Source organism: Rhinatrema bivittatum, chromosome 2 (assembly GCF_901001135.1).
Source record: "Rhinatrema bivittatum chromosome 2, aRhiBiv1.1, whole genome shotgun sequence".
Classification (NCBI taxonomy): Eukaryota; Metazoa; Chordata; class Amphibia; order Gymnophiona; family Rhinatrematidae; genus Rhinatrema; species Rhinatrema bivittatum.
In genome coordinates this window covers 706,720,768-706,743,448 of record NC_042616.1, presented here as the reverse complement: position 1 = coordinate 706,743,448, position 22,681 = coordinate 706,720,768, and the positions used below count along the sequence as shown (strand labels likewise).

Sequence of the window (22,681 nt, the reverse complement as noted above, 5' to 3'; positions counted from 1 at the left end):
CCTGGATGTGGCTGAGAAGCACCTTCATATTCTCATCCGTTTGGAGCACCAACGTTTTCTAAGCTTTGAAACATAGAAACATAGAAATGACGGCAGAAGAAGACCAAATGGCCCATCCAGTCTGCCCAGCAAGCTTCCCTCATTTCTTCTCTCATACTTATCTGTTTCTCTTAGCTCTTGGTTCTAATTCCCTTCCACCCCCACCATTAATGTAGAGAGCGGTGATGGAGCTGCATCCAAGTGAAATATCTAGCTTGAGTAGAGGTAGTAGGGGTAGTAACCGCCGCAATAAGCAAGCTACACCCATGCTTATTTGTTTTTACCCAGATTATGTTATACAGCCCTTATTGGTTGTTTATCTTCTCCCCTGCCGTTGAAGCAGGGAGCTATGCTGGATATGCGTGAGGTATCAGTTTTTTCTTCTCCCCTGCCGTTGAAGCAGAGAGCTATGCTGGATATGCATTGAAAGTGAAGTATCAGGCACATTTGGTTTGGGGTAGTAACCGCCGTAACAAGCCAGCTACTCCCCGCTTTGTGAGTGTGAATCCTTTTTTCTTCTCCCCTGCCGTTTAAGCAGAGAGCTCTGCTGGATGTGTGAAGTAACAGTTTTTCTTTTCCCCTGCTGTTGAAGCAGAGAACTATGCTGGATATGCATTGAAGTGAAGTATAAGAATGGAGTGATCAATCTAGTTGAAAGGCATCAGGAATAGAGGAAGGTGGAGGTAGTAATTTGGATATTTGGTTTGGGGTAGTAACCGCCGTAACAAGCCAGCTACTCCCGTCTTTGTGAGTGCAAATCCTTTTTTCCACATTTCCTCTTGCTGTTGAAGCTTAGAGTGATGTTGGAGTCACAGTAACCATGTGTATGTTTATTGAATAAGGGTATTGTCTCCAGGCAGTAGCCATCATTCTGGCGAGTCACCCACTCTTCATTGGCGGCCTCTTGACTTTATGGATCCACAGTGTTTATCCCACGCCCCTTTGAAGTCCTTCACAGTTCTGGTCTTCACCACTTCCTCCGGAAGGGCATTCCAGGCATCCACCACCCTCTCCGTGAAGAAATACTTCCTGACATTGGTTCTGAATCTTCCTCCCTGGAGCTTCAAATCGTGACCCCTGGTTCTGCTGATTTTTTTCTTATGGTAAGGTTTGTCGTTGCCTTTGGATCATTAAAACCTTTCAAGTATCTGAAAGTCTGTATCATATCACCTCTGCTCCTCCTTTCCTCCAGGGTGTACATATTTAGATTCTCAATCTCTCCTCGTACGTCATGCGATGAAGATCCTCCACCTTCCTGGTCGCCCTTCTCTGTACCGCTTCCATCTTGTCTTTGTCTTTTTGTAGATACGGTCTCCAGAACTGAACACAGTACTCCAGGTGAGGCCTCACCAAGGACCTGTACAAGGGAATAATCACTTCCCTTTTCTTACTCGATATTCCTCTCTCTATGCAGCCCAGCATTCTTCTGGCTTTTGCTATCGCCTTGTCGCATTTTTTTCGCAGACTTCATATCATTAGACACTATCACCCCAAGGTCCCTCTCCTGCTCCGTGCACGTCAGCCTTTTCCCCCCCCATCGAATACAGTTCATTCGGATTTCCGCTCCCCATATGCATGACTTTGCACTTCTTGGCATTGAATCTCAGCTGCCATATCTTCGACCACTCTTCCAGTTTCCTTAGATCCCGTCTCATTCTCTCCACTCCTTCCGGCGTGTCCACTCTGTTGCAGATCTTAGTGTCATCCGCAAAAAGACAAACCTTACCTTCTATCCCGTCCGCATGTCGCTCACAAAGATATTGAACAGGACCGGTCCCAACACCGATCCTTGCGGTACACACTTAAAACCGCTCTCTCTTCAGAGAAGGTTCCGTTTACCGTCACACATTGTCTTCTGTCCGTCAACCAATTTGCAATCCAGGTCACCACCTTGTCACTCACTCCCAAGCTTCTCGTTTTATTCACCAGTCTCCTGTGCGGAACCGTATCAAAAGCTTTGCTGAAATCCAAGTATATGACATCGAGCGCTCTTCCTTGGTCCAATTCCTTGGTTACCCAGTCAAAAAAGTCAATCAGATTTGTCTGACAGGATCTTCCCCTGGTGAATCCATGTTGCCTCTGGTCCATCAATTCTCCGGACTGTAGATAGTTCACTATTCTCTCTTTCAGCAGAGACTCCATTACTTTTCCCACCACCGAAGTGAGGCTAACCGGCCTGTAGTTGCCAGCCTCCTCCCTGTTCCCACTCTTGTGAAGCGGGACCACCACCGCTCTTCTCCAGTCTCTCGGCACCACTCCCGTTTCTAGGGATCTATTGAACAGGTCACACAGCGGACCCGCCAGAACATCTCTGAGCTCCCTCAATATCCTTGGATGAATCCCATCAGGCCCCATGGCTTTGTCCACTTTCAGGTTCTTTAGCTCTTCCCACACATTTCTACTGTAAAAGGATTTTTTCATCTATTCCACTTCCCTCCAGTTTCTTGTTGTGTAGAGATGGTCCTTCTCCAGGGTCTTCTTTAGTGAACACAGAGCTGAAGTATTCGTTTAATATTTCTGCCATTTCTTTCTTCGTCTGTCCTCCACACCTTGATCATTACCACCTTTCAATTTCACTATACCACTTTGGACCTTTCTCTTTTCGCTGATGTATCTGAAAAATGTTTTGTCACCATTTTTTATCTCCTTGGCAATCCTCTCTTCTGCTTGATTTTTTGCCACTTGATTGTTTTTCTTCGTCTCCCTCAGTTGATACAAATATTCTTCTTTGTGCTCCTCCCTTTGGGATCCTTTATATTTCTTGAATGCTGTTCTTTTAGCTTTAATTTTGTCAGCCACCTCCTTTGAGAACCAGATAGGTTTCAATTTTCTTTTGCTTTTCTTTATGTTCTAACATATAGAGCAGTTGCCTTGGTGATTGCTCCTTTAGATTGGTCCACTGCTGATCCACATCTCTCTCGTTCTCCCATCCTTTAAGTTCTTCCTCCAGGTACTTTCCCATTTCCTCAAAGTCTGTGTTTTTGAAACTGTAAAACTCGGGTCTTTGTGGTTCTTTTCCCTATTCTATTAGTGATATTAAACCATACCGTTCGATGATCACTGCTGCTGAAGGTGGGCGCCCACCTGGACATCTGAGACATTATCTGCATTATTGAGCAATAGTCGAGTATAGCACCTTCTCTCGTGGGTTCCAACACCATTTGTTTGAACAAAGATACTTGCATGGCATCCATTATTGCTCTACTATTTTTAGTTTCTGCAGAGGGGATTTTCCAGTCTACATCTGGCATATTAAAGTCACCCACGATCACCACTTCTCCCTTCTTACCTATCTTATGGATGTCTTCAATCAGATCTCTGTCCAGCTCTTCCTTTTGGTTTGGAGGCCTGTAAACCACTCCAATATAAATGGACACTCCGTCATCTTTTTTTAGGTCGACCCATGCTGTTGGACAACGCAACAAAGGTGACCTACATCGATCCCCGGGGTGATGGGTTGCCATTATCAGTTTTCGCGTTCTGCCCCTTTGGTCTGGCCGCTGCTCCCTGAACAATTTTGAAGGTCATGGTGGTTGTAACTGCGATGTTGAGAAAAGATGGGATCCTGGTACACCTGTACGTGGACAACTGGCTGATTTGGTCCAAGTCTTTGGCAGAGAGCAATCTGATGCCCAGCAAGGTGAATTCCTTGCTGCAGGAGCTCGGTTGGGTGGAGAACCTGGCCAAGAGCAGTATCTGGCCTTGTCAGAGTATCTAGGCGTTCTCTTCAACACAAGGCTGGGTAATGTTTTTTTCTACTGGATGCATGGATCCAAAAGTTGATGTCTCAGATAACTCATTTGGTGAGTAAGTGATACCATGGGCAAGGGCATATATGCATCCTCTTCACCACTTAACTGCTGTCTTGTTGGAACCTGCAATCTCAGGACTATTCAGTTCAGCTCCACTTGCCAATGGCAATCTGCTCTCGCTTCCAATGGTGGTTGTAGGAGGCTCATCTGAGAGAGGGAGTTTCCTTGTCCTCCCCGAACTGGTTGGTGCTCACAACAGATGTGAGTCTCCATGGTTTGGGAACTCAGTGTCAGGAATTGGTGGCCGAAAATGCTCTCGGGAATATCAATTGCCTGGAAGCCCAGTGGTCAGGTTGGCATGCTTGTAGTTCAGTCACAGAATAATGGGTCGAGCAGCCTACATGCTGTTGGACAACGCAACAAAGGTGACCTACATCGATCCCCGGGGAGGAACCAAGGACCAGCAAGTGTTGCAGGAAGTAGACCAACTTATAGAATAGGAGGAAGGGCATGTTCAGATGATAGCCTCTCACATCGCAGGAAAAGACAACATACAAACAGACCTTCTCAGCAGGGAAAGTCTGGTTCCCGGAGAATGGGTGTTGTCCGCTGAGGCATTTCAGCTGATAGTGGATTGCTGGGGCCTTTTGTCCATAGATCTGTTGGTGACTTCTTGCAATGCGAAGGTTCCTCGATTCTTCAGTCGTGGGAGAGATCTGTGGCCCTGGGCAGCGATTTGCTTGTACAGGTCTGGCCGGAAGACTTGTTGCTTTATGCCTTTCCTCCATGGCCCTTGTTGGGCAGGGTCATTTGCAGAATCAAAATTCACATGGGGCTAGTACTGGTGGCTCCGGATTGGCCCAGGCTTCCGTGGTATGCAGATTTGCAGAGACTCCTGGTGAGGGAAGCCTCCTTTGTCTTCCGCCATGCATGGATCTGTTGCAGCAGCTGGTTTTTCATGAGGATCCGACTTTGTTCTGTCTTACGGTTTGGCCCTTGAGGGCTCGCCTGTTGAAGCATGGATATTCTGCAGAGATTGCTATCTTACTCTGCGTGCGGAAGTTCTCCACTTCTTTAGCTTATGTGCAGATTTGGAGAGTGTTTGAGGCCTGTTGTGGGGGCTGAGGTGTTCTTCCTCGTTCACTTAAGATCCCATTTATTCTGGATTTTTGTAGGATGGGTTGAATAAGGGATTGGCTCTTAATTCATTGAAGGTTCAGGTTGCAGCTCTTACAGATTTCAGAGGCATGGTAAGTGGTGTCTCCCTTTCGTCCCATCCTGATGTGTCCTGTTTCTTGAAGGGAGTGAAGCATCTTCAGTTTTCCTTGCAGTTGCTGCTTCCTTTTTGGAGTCTTAACTTGGTGCAGGATTTTTTAGCGGGCCTTATGTTTCATTTACGAGATGCAGGCCCTGTCCTGCTGGGAGCCATTCCTTCGGGTGATTCCTGGGGTGTTGCAGTTGCGTTCTGTTCCCTTCTTGCCTAAGGTAGTCTCAAGAGTTCCATTTGAATCAGTCCAATTCTTTGTTGTCCTTGGATAAGGTTTGGGACATGGAGGAGTATCGCTTCCTGCGTTGATGTTGAGACTTGTGCAGTATCTAGAGGTTTCTGAATTTTTCTGAAAGTCAGATCATCTTTGTCCTTCATGGTGGAAGGAAGCAGGGTGAACCAGTTTTGCAGGGTACGATAGCTCGCTGGATTAAGGTGATCACGGCCGTGTATGTGGATGCAGAATAGTTGTTGCTTACTCAGGGTAGGGCTTATTTTGCTAGAGCCCAGGTAGTGTCATGGGTGGAGGTTAGCTTGTTTCCCATCGACATTTGCTGAGCTGCAACATCTTTACACACCTTTTCCAGGTTTTATTGTCTGGATGTGCAGGCCCGGGAGGACGCAGCCTTTGCATTGTGGTGTTCACTGGACTGCAGACAGCCTCCCACCCTGTTCGGGAGTAGCTTGGTACATCCCATTGGTCCTGAGTCCACCTGGCTACACGCTAGGAAATGGGAGAAATTACTTACCTGTTAATTTTTGTTTTCCTTAGTGTAGACAGTTGGACTTGGCTTCCTGCCCTCTGCTGCCAACTGGTTGTATCAATAGTCATCCTGTGGGGATATGGATCCCGAGGGATTACTGGTACGTTTTCATCCAGTCCCTAGCTTGGGGTACCTATGTTCTTACTTGGGTTCAGTGTTTATTGTTTGAGTAAAGACCTGACTAGTCTGTCCACAGTTGCTTTTGAAGAGAATACTAGCAGGCTGGGGTCACTACTGGAGTATATATACTGTGCCGTCAGCTTGCTCGGTCTCCATCTGCTGGCAGAGGAGTATAACCCACAGGTCCTCAGTCCACCTGTCTATAATAAGGAAAACAAAGTTATCAGGTAAGTAATTTTTCCAGTATGCACCTTTTGTACTAATTGCAGATGCTCCTGTTTTCCTTTTCTAAAAATAAAATTTGCTACTACCAAATTATCAACATGTTTGCAAGATTTCTTTGGGTCTGCATAGCTGTACTCCATTGTATTTGTATTCATGGTAATGGGAATGGTTGTGTAGATCTTTCAGAAATTTTCATGCAGCACTACTGATAATTCTTATTCATGGGAAGAATTATGGTTTAATGGTTCACTAGGCAATTAGTTTAATTTTTTTTCCTCTTAGGGAATTGATTAGTTTTGAAAGCTATTCCTACTTTCTCTTCCACCTTTTATGAATTGGAGTGCAACTATGGTGGTCAGCAGAACTCACAGGTGTATTTTGCTAATGTGAAGCAGTATAGGATGGATATCTTAAAAGACCTCAAAGGGAGACTTATGAAACTGGGGAACTCGGCCATAATAAAAGGTGCATACCCCTTAATGGGGAAAAACACGCGGTCGCGGTATAAGAAACTGGGCAAATGAACCTAGAAATAAGACCATGGTGAGTAATTGAGATGAAGGTCAGAAAAAGGAAGGTAATAGTGATTTTTTGTTTGCCAACCAACTGAATTCTTAGTTTCCTAATGCTTCTACTTCATTAGGCATACTCTTGAAATTCTTCAAGATTTTTCAGTGACAAGTGTCATGTATATTGCTACATCTGTCCCCACCCACCAGTATCCATATCAAATTTTCAGGACATGTCAGGGAATCCAAAAGGATCCTGATAGATTTTTTGGGGTGATACATGCACACAGACACAAAATATGTTTCCCAGGAAATAGTTTTGCATGGAACTACTTTTTTCTTAGTGAAACTGCATGTATCGATAAATTCATGATCACCATGCTCTTTGGGTTTGAAAGTGATGAAAGTTCTAAGCTGCTGCACAGATATGTTCTGGAAAACTTGATCTAAACTTGGCATCTTAACATTTTCACTGATTTTTACACTTCTGAGAAATTTGACAATTTGATTCCTAGATGTACGATATTTTGCATTCTTTGTAATATGTATCTTTTCTCTTTAGATTATATCCTGTTCAGTTAGAATTTTTTTCTTTTGGTTTGAGCCTCCCATGTCTATGATTGCAGCTCTTGTATAGAGGAGATACTTTCCAGAAAATGCTGAATTGGCAATCTAATTGTCTGGTTCTGTTTGTCCAGTGTATCTCCCCTCTGCATGAGGTGAGGTGCTGGCTCTCCAAGTCAAATTCGGTCATTAATAAATACAGTATGCATTTTTCGTATTGATCTTTATGGTCCTTAAATTTGTAGAGTAATATTTTGAAATGGTGAAATAGCTATTTAGTGAGGCTTCTTAGTTGTACTGATTAAATATTTTTGTAAATATTGTCATGGTAACAGAAGTGTGTTATGTTTTTCAGATACTGAACTTTTCCTATAAGTACAGCTTCAACTTGGATTCATATTAACTTAATTTGAATTGTGACTTGAAAAGTTGATAGCTAACACGGTGTCTTCACGGAAGTAGAGTTGGTAAGGTTCTTAGCATCACATTGTGTATAACTAAAAGATCCTAAGAAATTGAGTTACGATAAGCATGGAAAGGTGCAAGAAACATACCGAAGTCACTTTAGAGTACAGCCATTACAGTATGGAAAAACTGACACAAGCTTTGAAGACAGTCAGCTACAAGAAGTATGGCTGTGATGGATTCTTGTTGTTTCTGAGCATCTTTTCTACGTAGTATGACGGCTTCTGTTTAAATGTTTTGTGTTTTTTTTTAAGGATTATCATGTTAATCTCCATTTTTGGGCACAATAATCCTACTCTATAATCCACATTATCGTGAAATACTTTAGTTTTTAATATGAGGTCTTGTTCTGTATCTCTCATAAGACTAGACCAGCTTTTATGCTTATGTAAACTGCAACATTTTCAACACAGATTTATCTGTATAAATAGAATCTGTAGGAAATAATTTTTTTCTAGCATAAGGGATTCATTTGGGAATTGTGTACCCCGAAGGGGACAAAGTATTTCTTAGGAGTTGGGTTCAAATATTCTTGCCAACAAGCCATCTGGGGGGTGCTCTTGAAACATGTTTATGACTAGTGATCAATCTGGAACTGGATACAATTTTTTTTTCATCTTTTTGTAATTGAGGGGCATTTTGCTCTTGAGTTGATAAAGCTTTTACAGCTCATTCCATTTAGAACTACATAAAACCTTTGTTGTTCTTTTTGTGTTTGGGATTTAAGCATTTGTGAAAATAAGTTTTGCAAATGCACTCTTTTGGTGTTTTTCATTTCGTTTAAGCTTTTGGCCTGTTAGTACCATCAAATATTTTAATTTATATATTTTGATATCCAGTAATCTTGGCTGCAGCACCTCTGGGTCTTAGCCTCCAATATATCCACTAACTCATGTGATGGATTAAATACAAATGGAAACTGCATGCTCAGTATTAAAAAAAAAAAAAATCAAATCCAAAACTTATATTGTTTGTTTTTGGTTCCACATAAAGACTCTGCTCAGATTAACAAAGATATGCACCAACTGTTTTTTATATGCAAGGTGTGTCGAGAGCCTGCTCAGTTTACAGGAGGCTCTGACCTCTTCAAGATACCAGCTACTTTGGTTTCTCCAGGAGAAAAGGCTTCACAAAAATCTTATAGAACTAAAGGCAATATGTTTCGATATACAGTTTTTTAGAAACCAGGTTGGCAATCAAACTGTATTGGTCTACACCAAAATTCCAAGTGGCTAGTTTGCAAGATCAAGCAAGGAGAGGCTAGCTTTCTTCTGTGTCTGGAAGCAGTCATGTAATAAAGCTTGGTTGTCTTACAGGTGGTGGTCCTGAGAGCCACATATTTGGCGGGTAAATAAAATGTCCTGGCAGGGAGTTTGATTCATTAGTCACACCCTCATGAGTCATTCTTAAATCAGAATATAGCAGAAAGTATATTTTCACAGTGAGTAACTTGAGAGATCTGTTCAGAATGAATCAGAATAGGAAGGTGATGGCATGCTGCTTTAGTAGATCGGAAAGCAAACTAGTTTTAGATGGCTTCTCCCTATATTTTCCAGTACGTCTATGGCAAAAACCTTAAGACTGGAGACCAGGGGAATATAATTCTCATTACACTTTCTTGGTCAAGACTGATTTGATTTCCTTCGTTTTAAGATTTATCCATTAGGAAAGCAAATCTTCGGATGTTTTTCCTTTTCTAAATATTGCAGAATCAAGGAATGTTACTTCATTCTTGCCTCCAGTCCTTTGTTTCACAGTCTGGATATCGAGAGTGAGATGATACTCTTTCCTCTCCTGTTCAGTGTCATGTAATTCTGGCTTCTAAGAAGGAATTAACCAACAAGCTGTATGTTTATAAATGAAGGTAATTTGTTTTGGTGGAAGGGCACACAAAAAATTGCATCTATACCCTCTCTCAACACTGTCAAGGTACGCTTTAGTGCAGTTGGTACATGCTATCATTACAACTCTAGCCTTTCTCCACCCTTATTTTATTTAAGAATTATATTTATGCTAATAGAGTTAAGCCACCTAAAATTTGTTGCACTCTGGTGGGAATATTTTTTTTTATTGTACCTTTAGCTAAATTTTAGCTGAGTCGTTCTATCAGAGCGATAGACTCATTTTATCTTTGGTGAAATCGGAATTGTTACTATTGCTTGCATTCTCGGAGGACAAGCAGGATGTGAAATTCTCACATGTGGAAGAGGTCATCTGATGTAGTCTGGGCCAGTGGTTACTTCTTAGCTTTTAGAAGCTTTTGGCATACTCCACTGAGCATGAGCTTGCTGTTTTGCATCATGGACATTGCATGGTGCCACCTTCAATTCTCGTTTTTCATCTGAACCCAACATTTGTTCCAAAGTATCCCACATTTAGGAAGATGACTCCAGAGGATGTCGTTAATGCAAGGAGGTGATGGAAAAGCAAGTCCAGACAATTGGCATCAGATACTGGCTCGGCCTCAACATCCAAGAAGCATCAGTCTCCTCAGTCTTAAGCACCATTGTCCAGATTCCCCTGCACCCCACCCAATGAAAGCGAAAAATTTCGCTTCATTGATACTGGCATTGAGTTTCAGTACCAAGTATTGGAGAGAGACTAAGAAGTATCAGCATTGGTCCCAATTGATGTATAGTACTGGGAGTAGGAAGATTCTGGCTGCAAATTGCCTTCGTTTCAGTCCAGAAAATTGCGATGGCCTTCGAGATACCTGTCAGTAATCTCCCTTGTGTCAAAGGAAGATGTGACGATACATACTTCCCATATGGTATTGGCATTGTCAGTTTTGAAGAAGGAGTTTGAAAGAATCTAAACAACATTAGACTGCAGAGATGAGCATCTGTACTTCAGCAATATCTCTGCATATTGGGAGTTCAATCTCTGAAGACTTATGGCATCTGACAGAAGGGACTCATTGCTGGTTCCTAAAGGAACATAAGAAACTGCCACGCCATTGTCAATTTTAAGTACATTGGGAGTGGGGAGGCTTCCTCAAGGCATAGAAGTTTATCTTGGTCTAGATGTGAAGAGACAAGGGGTGCTCTTACAGAGGCCTTGTCTACTAATCGGATGTACTCTTAGACCACAGAGCCAAACGTACAATTTTGGCTCTATTGAAATATTCTTGGGGGTTTGCCTACAGATCTGAGGACTACTCTCATTAGGAGGAGTCTGCAGATCTCTTGTTGGACACCTTTCCTGTACAGCAGAGGACTTTTCCATGATATGCCTAAGCAGGTCTGAAGGCACACTGGTTGATAAAACAATGTGCTGGATGAACTTTGGTACTAGTACATCTGTATAATTCATATTTCTTGCACTAAATTAAAGATACACTTATAATTTTCCTTTGGAGACAGCTGCCTTCTACAACTTATACAAATTTAATTTTCTGTTTGTAAACTATCAGCTGTGTGACTGAGAGGTTATATTTGCTGGTAGTTGAAGTTCTTGTGAGGAGGAGACTGATTAATAGCAATCATCTTACCATAATAAAAGCTGGTTTGTCTTGTCTAAAATGCTCAGTGCCAGATATCACCACCAGAGGTAAATCAAATCAGTAGCATAGGAGTTGCATAGCCAGTGACCATATAGCTCCATGCCAAGAGGTAGGCTGAGCTGGTCCTGATTTTACTCCATTGCATGTGTGAAGATGTAGTCCTCTGTATTAAGAACATAAGAACATGCCATACTGGGTCAGACCAAGGGTCCATCAAGCCCAGCATCCTGTTTCCAACAGTGGCCAATCCAGGCCACAAGAACCTGGCAAGTACCCAAAAACTGTCTAGTCCATGTTACCGTTGCTAGTAATAGTGGCTATTTTCTAAGTCAACTTAATAGCAGGTAATGGACTTCTCCTCCAAGAACTTATCCAATCCTTTTTTAAACACAGCTATACTAACTGCACTAACCACGTCCTGAGTTTAATTGTGTGTTGAGTAAAAAAAGAACTTTCTCCGATTAGTTTTAAATGTGCCACATGCTAACTTCATGGAGTGCCCCTAGTCTTTCTATTATCCGAAAGAGTAAATAACGGATTCACATCTTCCCGTTCTAGACCTCTCATAATTTTAAACACCTATTGCCTTTCCTTGCTCCATCACAAGGACAGACTTGATTATGTACAAATATTTTTCCCATAAATATCTGAACATTATCAATTGCCTTAATGAGAAAAGATCAGAAGATAATTTGAAAATGTGTTTATAGACAGAGTTGAGGCTTGAGGAAGCTTACTGAATGATGAATAGAATTACTGCTAAATAGAATTAAAATACAAATTGAACTTTTAATGAATATATTTCAACACATTTTTGACTGACACTTAATTTTTTTTTTATATTGGGCATGCGATAAAATTGATTGCTATTGATAGTGAGTTAATATGATGAGTCACAACCTGACAGAGCTGTGGTGTAAATGCTTCTGCTGTGATACCTGGCACAGAGCTAAAACTACTGGCTCATTGCACTTAGGCCACGTCAACTGGGATTTGGATGGATGGCTTAAAGGGTAAAAGGATGTGGCCATTCCCCTGATCTCTCCAGTCATCACATGAGGTGTTTGAGTAGAGTCTGGGAACCTTTTTATATCTGTTGGCAGAGATTTGGAGAAAAAACATGAAAAATTGGCTTTTCATATAAAAGCAAATAGTGTGTTAAAATTCACTGTGACATGCATATATTTATATTTCTTGTTCCTGAACATACCCAGATCAGTCCGGAAAAGTGGGTTGTGTATCCCTACCAGCATGTGGAGTCAGAACAATTAGAACTTTGGGCACTGCTACATAACAAGAGTGCCACCTGCAGTCACTCAGTATTTCTCTGACTCCAGCGGATGGTACAGATGCACACCTGCAGTCTTTAGTTATATTTTTTATTTAGTTTGAATTCAATTTTTTTGTTTATGGTCTCTTCCTGAGCTGTTTGGCGCCTTCGTGGGCTATCCCTCAGTAGAAGCCGGGCGTCCAGGGAATTGGATATTCCTGTCAGGGTTTCGCCCGCCACAGTTCGGTGTCTGACGACCAGGGGCTCCTCGCTACTCACCACCATCTCGCTACAGCTGCTCCCTTGTCTCCTGCAACAGCTTTTCTCTGTCTTGGTAAAGTTTAATTTAAAAAAAAAAAAAGCTGTTTTCACTGCGGCTGACTGATAGTCTTCAGTGCTGAGATAAGGAGAGCTGCAGGAGGGACCGGATTTTTTAAGGCCGGCCGGGAAGCTGTCAGCAGCGTTCCCCCTCAGCTCCCGGGGCTCCTGGTCGTTTTCTGAGGGCAAGGGTGTGTTTTTCTCCGTGTGCCTCATTTACTCGCTGCTTCCCTGCTTGGGGGCCTTGCGATTTCAATATAGACAGGCTCCTTTCCCACGGCTCGGCTGCGAGCGTTTTTTTTCTCCTCAGCCGGTAGTCTCGTAGCCTGCAGCATAAAAAGTTTGTTTTTCTTGTCCTGCCTGACTGAAATTTTCTCAGCGTTGCGGCTCCGAACGTCTTTTTTTTTTATTCGTATCCTTTTCTATTTCACTTTAGACTATCGGCGCATTGCTGTGGATGGGACCGAAAACAGAATCGCAGGCCTGCTGCATGTGTGGGTCACACGGCCAGCTGTTAGATGCAGCCTCCTTATGCGCACAGCGTGTTGCCTGGGGTTAGAGGGCTCTTCAGGGCTTCTTGCCTCCTCTCTCAGGGAGGGAATGTCTGTCTTGCCTTTGGCTTCGCGGGAAGAGGATTCTCCGCCTGTTCTGAAACTGATATCACCCCAGCCAACTCTCCAGTGGAGAAAGGGTTTTCCCCAGAATTTGTCCTCCTTATACACCAGGCTTTCCTGGCAAGGAAATGCTTGGCGGTAAAGCGGCCCGGTCTCCTGGGGGCAGGTTCGGACCTGCCTGAGAAAAGAGGTCAGGACATGGACCCTCGTCAGCGCCTCTCTGGTCAGGTTCACCCCACAGGGGATTCTCCCCAGGATATGCGAGATCCGATCCCGGGGTTTGGGGCAATGCTGGCTTCTGGGGTAGTAGGGGTGGCAGACCCGGATCCGCAGCCGGATCAGACTGATGTGGATACTGATGATCTGGATGAGCCCGATGACCTCCTGTGGAGGGGGAACATCCCAGCGTGGTGCGTTTGTTCAAGTGGGATGAGTATTCCTCAGGTCCTTGAAGTTCTGGGACTTAAGGTTTCTCAAGAAGTCTGACAACGAGGGCGTCAATCCAGTCCTCGACGGCATTAGGGGTCTCACAACATCTTTTCCTCTGCTACAAAGGTTAAGAACATAAGAAAATGCCATACTGGGTCAGACCAAGGGTCCATCAAGCCTAGCATCCTGTTTCCAACAGTGAGAAATCCAGGCCAAAAGAACCTGGCAAGTACCCAAAAACTAAGTCTATTCCATGTTACCATTGCTAATGGCAGTGGCTATTCTCTTAAGTGAACTTACTAGCAGGTAATGGATTTTTCCAAGGTTCGCAAACTAGTGACCCGGGAGTGGAGACCCCGGATTCCAGCTTGAAGATGGGCAGAGCTATGGCGAAACTGTACCCGTTATCTGATGATCTGGATTTACTGAAGATTCCAAAGGTGGACGCCGTGGTCTTGGCAGTCATGAAAAAGACCACTATCCTGGTTGCTGGGGCGTCTGCCCTTAAGGATATTGCAGGACTGCAAACTGGAGATCCAGTTGAAGCAAGCATTCGAGGTTGCCGCGCTAAGCATTCGGGCGGCGGTTTGCGCTAGCCTCATGCAGAGGGCCTGTCTGTGTTGGGTCCAGGAGTCGGCTGCCTGGACTGGTACGAGTGACAGAGGGGCTCTACAGTCCACACGCCTAGAAGCAGGCATTGCTTATGTTGCAGGTGCTTTGTATGATCTGGTGAGGATCTCAGCAAGACGTATGGTGTCCTTGGTGTCAGCGCGGCGTCTCCTTTGACGGCGGATTTGTCCTCCAAGTCCCAGCTTTGTAATCTACCCTTTAAGGGCAAGCTCCTATTTGGGGAGGATCTGGATCAGCTAGTAAAGCTGCTTGCCGAATCCAAGGGCAATCGATTGCCGGAAGATTAAAGGATCTTCTAAGAAAGTCTTCCCTCCTCAAGCTAGGTTTCAGGACTTTCGCTGCTTCAGTGCGGGTAGATACTCCGCACCTCCTGCTTCTAAACCTGCTTTGGGGCGCCAGCAACCCTTTCGAGGGGGTCGCCGGTCCGGAAGAGATTCGGGACATCTCGGTGCAGGAAGTAATAACCCCCCCCCCCCCCCCCGATGAAGTCACGAGCAACCATTCTGTCGTCGAAGCTGTCGGAGGCAGATTATCCAACTTTTACATGGAATGGGCATGAATTTAATCAGACCGCTGGGTCTTAGAAGTGATCAAAGATGGGTATGCACTGGAGTTCTCGCGCCTGGTCCGGGAGGTTTTTGTGGAGTCCCGAGTGACTTCAAGTGTCAAGCGAGAGGCGGTCCGAGTGACTCTACAACGACTTCTCGAGCTCAAAGCTATTGTCCCAGTTCCAGAGGCTCAACAAGGACGAGATCGGTACTCCATGTACTTTGTGGTCCCTAAGAAGGAGGGCACGTTTCGTCCCATCCTCGATCTGCAGAAGGTGAACCCTTGCCTTCAGGTTCCTCGCTTTCGTATGGAACCCCTGAGGACAATGATGGCCGCGGTTTGAAAAGGGGAGTTTCTCGCTTCTCTGGAACTCGCGGCGTATTTACACATTCCGATCCGGTTGAATCACCAGAGGTTTCTGTGGTTCAAGGTCTTGGGATGACATTTCTAATTTCGAGCCCTTCCATTTGGTCTCGCAACAGCTCCTCGCACATTCACCATGGTGATGGTGGCGGCCTTCCTTCGTTAGGAGGGAATCTTGGTCCACCCATACCTGGACGACTGGTTGATTCGCGTGAAGTCTTGGGTGGACTGCAAGAGATCAGTGCACATGGTGATGTTCACATTGCGATCCCTAGGTTGGGTAATTAATGTGCAGAAGAGCCACTTGGAACCCATTCAGAAGTTGATTTATCTCGGAGCACAATTCGATACCTTGCTGGGCAAAGTGTTTCTAGTGGCAGACCGAATAGGGAAGTTGCAGGAACAAATCGCACAGTGTGGCATATCTTCAGGTCCTGGGCTCCATGGCTTCAACCTTGGACTTGGTTCCTTGGGCGTTTGCTCACTTAAGACCTTTACAGCGTGTGCTTTTGTCTTGCTGGAGCCTGGCGTCGGAGCAATTCCAAAGCCATTTGTGCGGCATACATAGCCCAAGGGCGTCAGGTGCCTTTGGGTCTCAGAGCTCATTCCACTAGGGCTCAGGCTACCTCTTGGGCAGAGTGTTAGTTACTGTCGCCTCAGGAGATCTGTAGGGCGGCGGTGTGGTAGTCGATTCACACTTTTACGAAACATTACCGATTGAAAGATAAGGCTTCTGATGAACCGTCCTTCGGGGAGAATGTGCTTCGTGCGGGTCTTTCGGGTTCCCGCCAGTGTAGGGTGGCTTGGGTACATCCCACTTTTCTGGACTGATCTGGATATGTTCATGAAATGAAAATTGGTTCTTACTGCTAATTTTCGTTCCTGTAATACCACAGATCAGTCCAGAGGACCACCCCTTCAGATACCGAAAGACTGTCATGGTCAGATCCTGCTTAAGTATTTTTATTGTTGAAGCTCCTTTTTTGCAAACATGATTCATGGAGCAGTTTTTAGCAGTTCGGTCTGGTTTTTGCCAGCGACGAAGTGATAGTCCGGAAATTTGGTTGGGTGCTACCCTTTGTTGTTTAGTTCTGTTAGCATGGGCTTGGGTACAGGTCAATACTGAGTGACTGCAGGTGGCACTCTTGTTATGTAGCAGTGCCCAAAGTTCTAATTGTTCTCTGACTCCACCTGCTGGTAGGGATACACAACCCACTTTTCTGGACTGATTTGTGGTATTACAGGAATGAAAATTAGCAGGTAAGAACCAATTTTCATTTTTGTACTACATGCATTTTGTGTTAACCAGAACTGCTAACATCAAGATGTCAGAATCTAATGTAAGTATAAATGGGCTTTTTGGGCTAACTTCTGAAAATATAGAAAGCTTTTTGGTATGTATCTTTGTTATCCTGAGGACAAATGTCACCTATATTTGATACCGAAATATCCTTTCCATTTTGTATTTAATATTAACCATGCTTGGAAAATGTGTGGAGGTTTTTGTCTTATTTTTTTTTTATATAGTTTTATTTGTACAATTCTGACATACTGTAGCACTTGAAACTGCCAGTGTTCAGTGGTTATCTTCTTTTTTTTTTTTTTTTTTTTTTTTGCTATATTTTTGAATATGCAGAAGTCTTTCTATTGCTGAAAATGATTTCGCATTGTGAAAAACTTGAGTGCAATGCATGGAAAGTAAAAGGGCTGGGCATGTTTTTGTTGGTTATCAAGTCAGTAAGCGCATAAAATATAAATTAATCTAGATTTAATTCTGTTCAGAAGTCCAAATTTGGATGGAATTTTATTGCAGGGTGTAAGGACGGTCCACTTTCTAAAAGATTTTATTAAAATCAAAACATCTCTTGCTTTCCTCATAGAATAAGCAAAGGCACTAAAAGTACAATGACTTCTTGCAGAACTGTTTTGTTCTATAGTAGCTGCTGGTGGAGGCCAACTGCAGTATTGGCTACTGTATGATACAGAATATAGGCCGCTTCTATTAATATTGTTTCAATTTCTTTTCACAGTTAAATTGGTTTTACAGGATTATCAGGTTTTCAGACAAACAAGGTAAGCTTTTCAAATGAATGACTTTGATATTATCAAAGATAATGTTTTTCACCCACTGAATTATGACTGAGCAGAAAATGCACTTCAATTCATTGAGTGCATATGACTGTTGGTTGTATCCTGTGGTTACTTGAAAAGCAGAAAATATTGAATAAGACTATCATACATTGGTGCCCAGAATGTTCTTTTGTAGACAGCTTTGCTGTCTTAAACATGAAATGATTTGGGGCACATACGATTAATTTTCTGAAAGGTAGTTATTTATCTTTATCATCCATAACTGTATGTACCCAGTTCTTCAAAATGGACTTCTTTTCTTATTAGCTATCAAATGGACAGGCGGTAAACATTCATTGAGTTCTTCATATGACATTCTTTGACACAGAACTTGGTGATCTTTTAAATGGAAGCTATTGCCCTTTTTGATGGTATAAAGTCAGTTCCTGTACTAAATCACTTACAACTGTTCAAGGAGGTATGGGGAATATCCATCCCAGATTCTTTCCTCCATACAGAATAAACTTTTATGTAACATGCTTAACCTTTTTAAGCAAGGTGAAAATGTTAAGATATGATGGCTTAGTAATAAAGATTTGATATCACATGTATCTTTTTGTCTGCAGGCGATTACTGTTGGTTGAGCTCAGAATGGCTGTAGTCATCCGTTTACAGGGGCTTCCTCTTGTTGCGGGATCTGCGGATATTCGCCATTTCTTTGCAGGATTGAATATTTCTAATGGAGGTGTGCATATAATTGGTGGAGACCTTGGGGAGGCATATATTATATTTGCAACAGATGATGATGCCAGACTTGCAATGAGACGCGCAGGAGGGTTTATCAAGCAGTCTAGATTACAGCTGTATCTCAGCAGCAAGTCAGAAATGCAAAGTGCCATTGAAATGAGTTGGAAAAGAGATGATCATGAAGGAAGAGAACCAGTGTCTGGGCCACGACGTTATGGATCAAATATCCCAGGTCCTACAGGAGATGGAAATCTTTCAAATGTCCCACCAGTCAAAAGAGGAATAAATAAACCTAACTATATTCCTTCAAACAGATCAGATCATGGTTATGGCTTTAACAGTGGAGCAAGACATCCTGATGCAAATATTTCCAAACCATATAATCAAGGAAGAAAAGAAACACAGTCATTTGATTCAGATGAACTTTATTTGTTTTTACATGGAATGCCTTATGCAGCAACTGAAGATGAAGTGAGAGCATTCTTTCATGGCTTGCGTGTGGATGGAGTTATCTTTTTACAACACCAAGGTGGTCCAAACATTGGTCGTAACAATGGTGATGGTTTGGTTAAATTTGCCATGCGTAAGGATGCCTTAGATGGACTTAGGCGTAACAGACAATACATGGGCACAAGGTTTATTGAAATATCACAGTCCTCACAAGAACAATGGAAAGAGAGTGGTGGTTTTGTAGCGATTGATGCAGGTCCTAATTTTCGAGATGGAGAGCGATATAGAAACAGAGCCCGATCAAGATCTCCAAGAAATGAAAGAGGACGGTCTCGTTCACCTCCCAGCGAAGAGTCTTACATACACATGAGAAACCTGTCTTACAGTATCGAGAAGAGAGACATAAAATTATTTTTTCAAAGTTTAGATGTGTCAGATAATCAAATTAAATTCTTGTATGACTGTCGTAACAACAGAACAAGAGATGGTTTTGTTATGTTCAAGAATGAGAGAGATTATCATATTGCTTTGAGCCATCACAAAGAGATTCTTAACAATCGTACAGTATATATTTATCCTATTACTGTAAATGCAATGTTGGAACTAATTGAAACTAGCGGGAATAAAGAACTTACCTTAAGAGAGCAACCTAATGAGGAGGATATGGCAGATGGTTTTCAGGAAGCTTCCATGGGGCCCAAATTGTACTTATATATAAGGAACTTCCCCTTTGATGTTACAAAAGTTGAAGTGCAGAAGTTCTTTGTAGGATTTTCACTTAATGATGATGATATTTGCTTGCTTTATGATGATAAAGGAGTTGGTCTTGGCGAAGCTCTTGTGAAGTTTCACACTGAAGAACTTGCAGAGCATGCTGAAAATTTAAATCGTCGGAGATTCTTGGGAACAGAGGTTTTATTGCAACGAATTTCACAGGCACAGGTGCGGGAATTTGGTATAAATGCTTTTCCAGGAGAACCCAACGACAGAATCCAAGATCAATCACAGGGCTATGGTATGGATCGGGTTTCACGGTCAGGCAATTCACGTGTACCATCAGCGCAACCATTTAGGTTTCCTGGCGATTTCAGACATGGTCCTGAGGAATTCACAGGCCCTTCAAAAAATTTCAGAGGTCCACAACCTCGTATGGATTTTGGTGGTGGTAGGTTTGATGCACGAAACAATGGGCGTGAAGGCTATCCTGAAAGAAGATTTAGGCCTGATTATGGTATGGCCGGTGGTAATTCCGGTGGCCCTGCAGTTATTCAGCTAAAGAATATGCCTTTTACAACAACAGTGAATGAAATTTTGGATTTTTTCTATGGCTATCGGGTGATCCCAGATTCTGTTTCAATTCGGTATAATGAAAGTGGGCTTCCAACTGGCATTGCCACAGTTGCTATTGAAAACCATGATGAAGCAATAGCTGCTGTCACTGAACTGAATGACAGACCTGTTGGTCCACGCAAAGTAAAGTTAAGCTTAATCTAAATACAAGGAAAAGATGCTTGCTGAATGAAAATGTATAAAATTTCACTGTATTGGTGTGTTAAATTACACATCTGTTTATGTAGTTACCAAAAAGGATTCTAAGGAGCTGCAATCCAATAATTGCTTTAGATTTCTGTAAACTGAGCAAGCTGTAATTGAGCAGAATGTTTATTTTGCCCTTTTTGTTATAAACTTGTGGAAGGTTTTTGTTGCATTTTAGAATTACTAGTTTTGTTAGTCTTTTATGGAAGAGTGCTTCATTGGTAACTTTCACACTAATGAATTTGTCAAGATCGTTAGATGTGAATAAATGAAAACCTGGAGTTGTACTGCATTTTTAGGGTCTTTTCAGTGCCGTGTGCCATAGAATGGGTGTGCAATAGTGAGAATGTGAGAATGTATGTAGGTATGTTGAAGATGATAGGTGTGAGTAAATGTTTGTGAAACAAAACATTTTTTCTGATTCTTTATAGCTTGAGTGGCTAAATTGAAAAATACAATGTGCTGAGGTAAGCGTCATTCTGATGCCTTAAGCATATTGCTGACTTCTGGCTTCTTGGAAGACAACCAATTCTTTAATATGTTTGTCACTCCAGAGCTGTTGGCCCCGTTTTGGATTTGTGAACATAGCTACTGTGTCAACACATGATCGGTAGTTCTTGAATATGCCACATGAAGTCCCTTGCAAATTTCCAGTTACTTCCTGGACCATCTTCTCCATCTTAAAATATGGAAGTTTTAACTTCCCAGGTTTTACTCTTAAGTGTACATGCAGTCTGATCTGGTATATTTGAATGTCTTGAGTACCAGAATGCTGACTAGAAAAAAACAAAAACATGCTGCCTGAGATTTCAGGCTGATCAAGAGTGGTTGCAGAGACCTTCTGTTAGATGGACTGAAACTTCTCTATAGCTCTTAAATGAGATACTACTCCCTTTTGACTAAGGAGAGATTTTCAAGGTCAGGAAAGCACACTTGCATGCATTCCTGAATCATAGAGATGTGCTGAAGGCAGTATGTTTGAGACCTGAAGCTAGGGGTCTGAGGTAAGGGTCAAGAGGAAAGCAGTGTTATTAATGGTTGTGAGAGGGTGTCAAGAATGGGTTGGAATAGCCCTTGCAAGAAAAGGACTTGAAATGAGTGGCTGCTGCTGATCTACCTTTGATTCCTGGTTTGGGTCTTCCATTCTGTGGTATGCTGCAGACAGAGTTCACAGCCCCTTGGGGGGGAAGGGAATCTGTCATCACACAGTGGTGACAGCTGATGGCTACATGTGGGTTCTGTAAGTGCAGGGTTCATGGCCTCTCCACCACCAAGAACTGTCAACTGTAATGGTCAGACCGAAGAAAAGTTGAGGGAATAGAAAATAGGGAGAACAGATGAAGAATTATGACACCATTCTCCCAGCTCTGATTGTGATTGTTGTAATCCCAGAGGAGCAAGAGGAAACTGCTGGGTCCAAAAACATGTATGTTGAAATTGCTTGAACGCCTGAGTAGCACACATTCTGGACTCTCATGAAGCCAAAGGGGTATTTTCATTCAAGATTGGCTGCTGTGAGAAGTATTGACTTCATGCCCATAAGCCACACGGTCAGCAGTTGGGTGGATGTAGAACAGTAAGCATGCCTTTTTCAGCTGTGCATGAAGGCAACATTGATGTCAGTAGATAAGTCCAACCTAATTCAATATCTGTTTTTAACTGCCTACTCCATGCTTTAGTTCCTGTATAATTTCTTATCCCTTCTTGCTGTTCCACCAAGGTCCCTTTTTCTGTTCCATGCGTACTTGAATTTTTTCACTGTTTTGACTCCTGTCACCTCTACCAAAAGTCCACCACATTCTCAGTGAAACTGTTTTCTCACATTCTTTTGTATTGTTCCTCCTAATTTCCTTGATATTTTTGAAATTCTGATTTTATGGGAAATACTACCTTCTGGTGCCATATTGAAGCCTGTAGGGGAAATATTGTATAAATATTCAAATAGCTCTGTCTAGAGTGCACTTGAGGCCATGTACTTTTCATCTTAGTGAAAATATTTGGCTACTTCGACTCAGAATTTTCTTTACTTAAACCCTGAATATATTGTGAGTGAGGCCAAAATGGTTTTTTTGCAAAACAGAGGTCCTAGTGTGGATTTCCATATTATTGTACATTTTAACTTTCATTCATGGATTTGATTACTGGAGCTCATGGTGAGTTGGTGAGTTATATTTCAGATATAGTAGATACTCCCCAAGTTTATAGTGTAAGTTTACACCTGAGGTATTAAAGGGTAAAGTGACTTGCCCAAGGTCACAAAGAGCATTATTGGGGAAAAAGATTTGAACACTGGTTTCTCTCGTTCTCATCCAGCTGCTCTAGCCACTAGACCCCTATTCCAATCCTTGTAATTACAAGTAGCATGCTTATCCATTCTGTTCATTTTCCCTATATGCTGTAGTATCTGTGATGCCATGGAGACTGCTTCAAAAAGTGACTGGACCTAGCCAGATTGCTGCAGGAGATGGGGCCAGGTCTAATCAAGAGAAATGGCAGTA

At 42.7% G+C, this 22,681-nt stretch overlaps 1 protein-coding gene across 2 annotated transcripts in view; it reads left to right on the top strand.

Annotated features, from left to right (window-relative positions):
- RBM12B (RNA binding motif protein 12B) overlaps positions 1-20,475 on the top strand; it is a 41,239-nt gene extending 20,764 nt beyond the window's left edge. Inside the window, exons 3-5 of one of the 2 annotated variants that reach the window (XM_029591667.1) lie at positions 7,596-7,707; positions 17,411-17,453; positions 18,077-20,475. In XM_029591667.1, the coding sequence (XP_029447527.1) occupies positions 18,102-20,141 (2,040 nt within the window). In that variant the 5' untranslated portion in view covers positions 7,596-7,707; positions 17,411-17,453; positions 18,077-18,101 and the 3' untranslated portion in view covers positions 20,142-20,475. The remainder of the gene's footprint in view (positions 1-7,595; positions 7,708-17,410; positions 17,454-18,076) is intronic. The other variant, XM_029591668.1, reaches the window with a different exon arrangement.
- Positions 20,476-22,681: the final 2,206 nt, after the last annotated feature.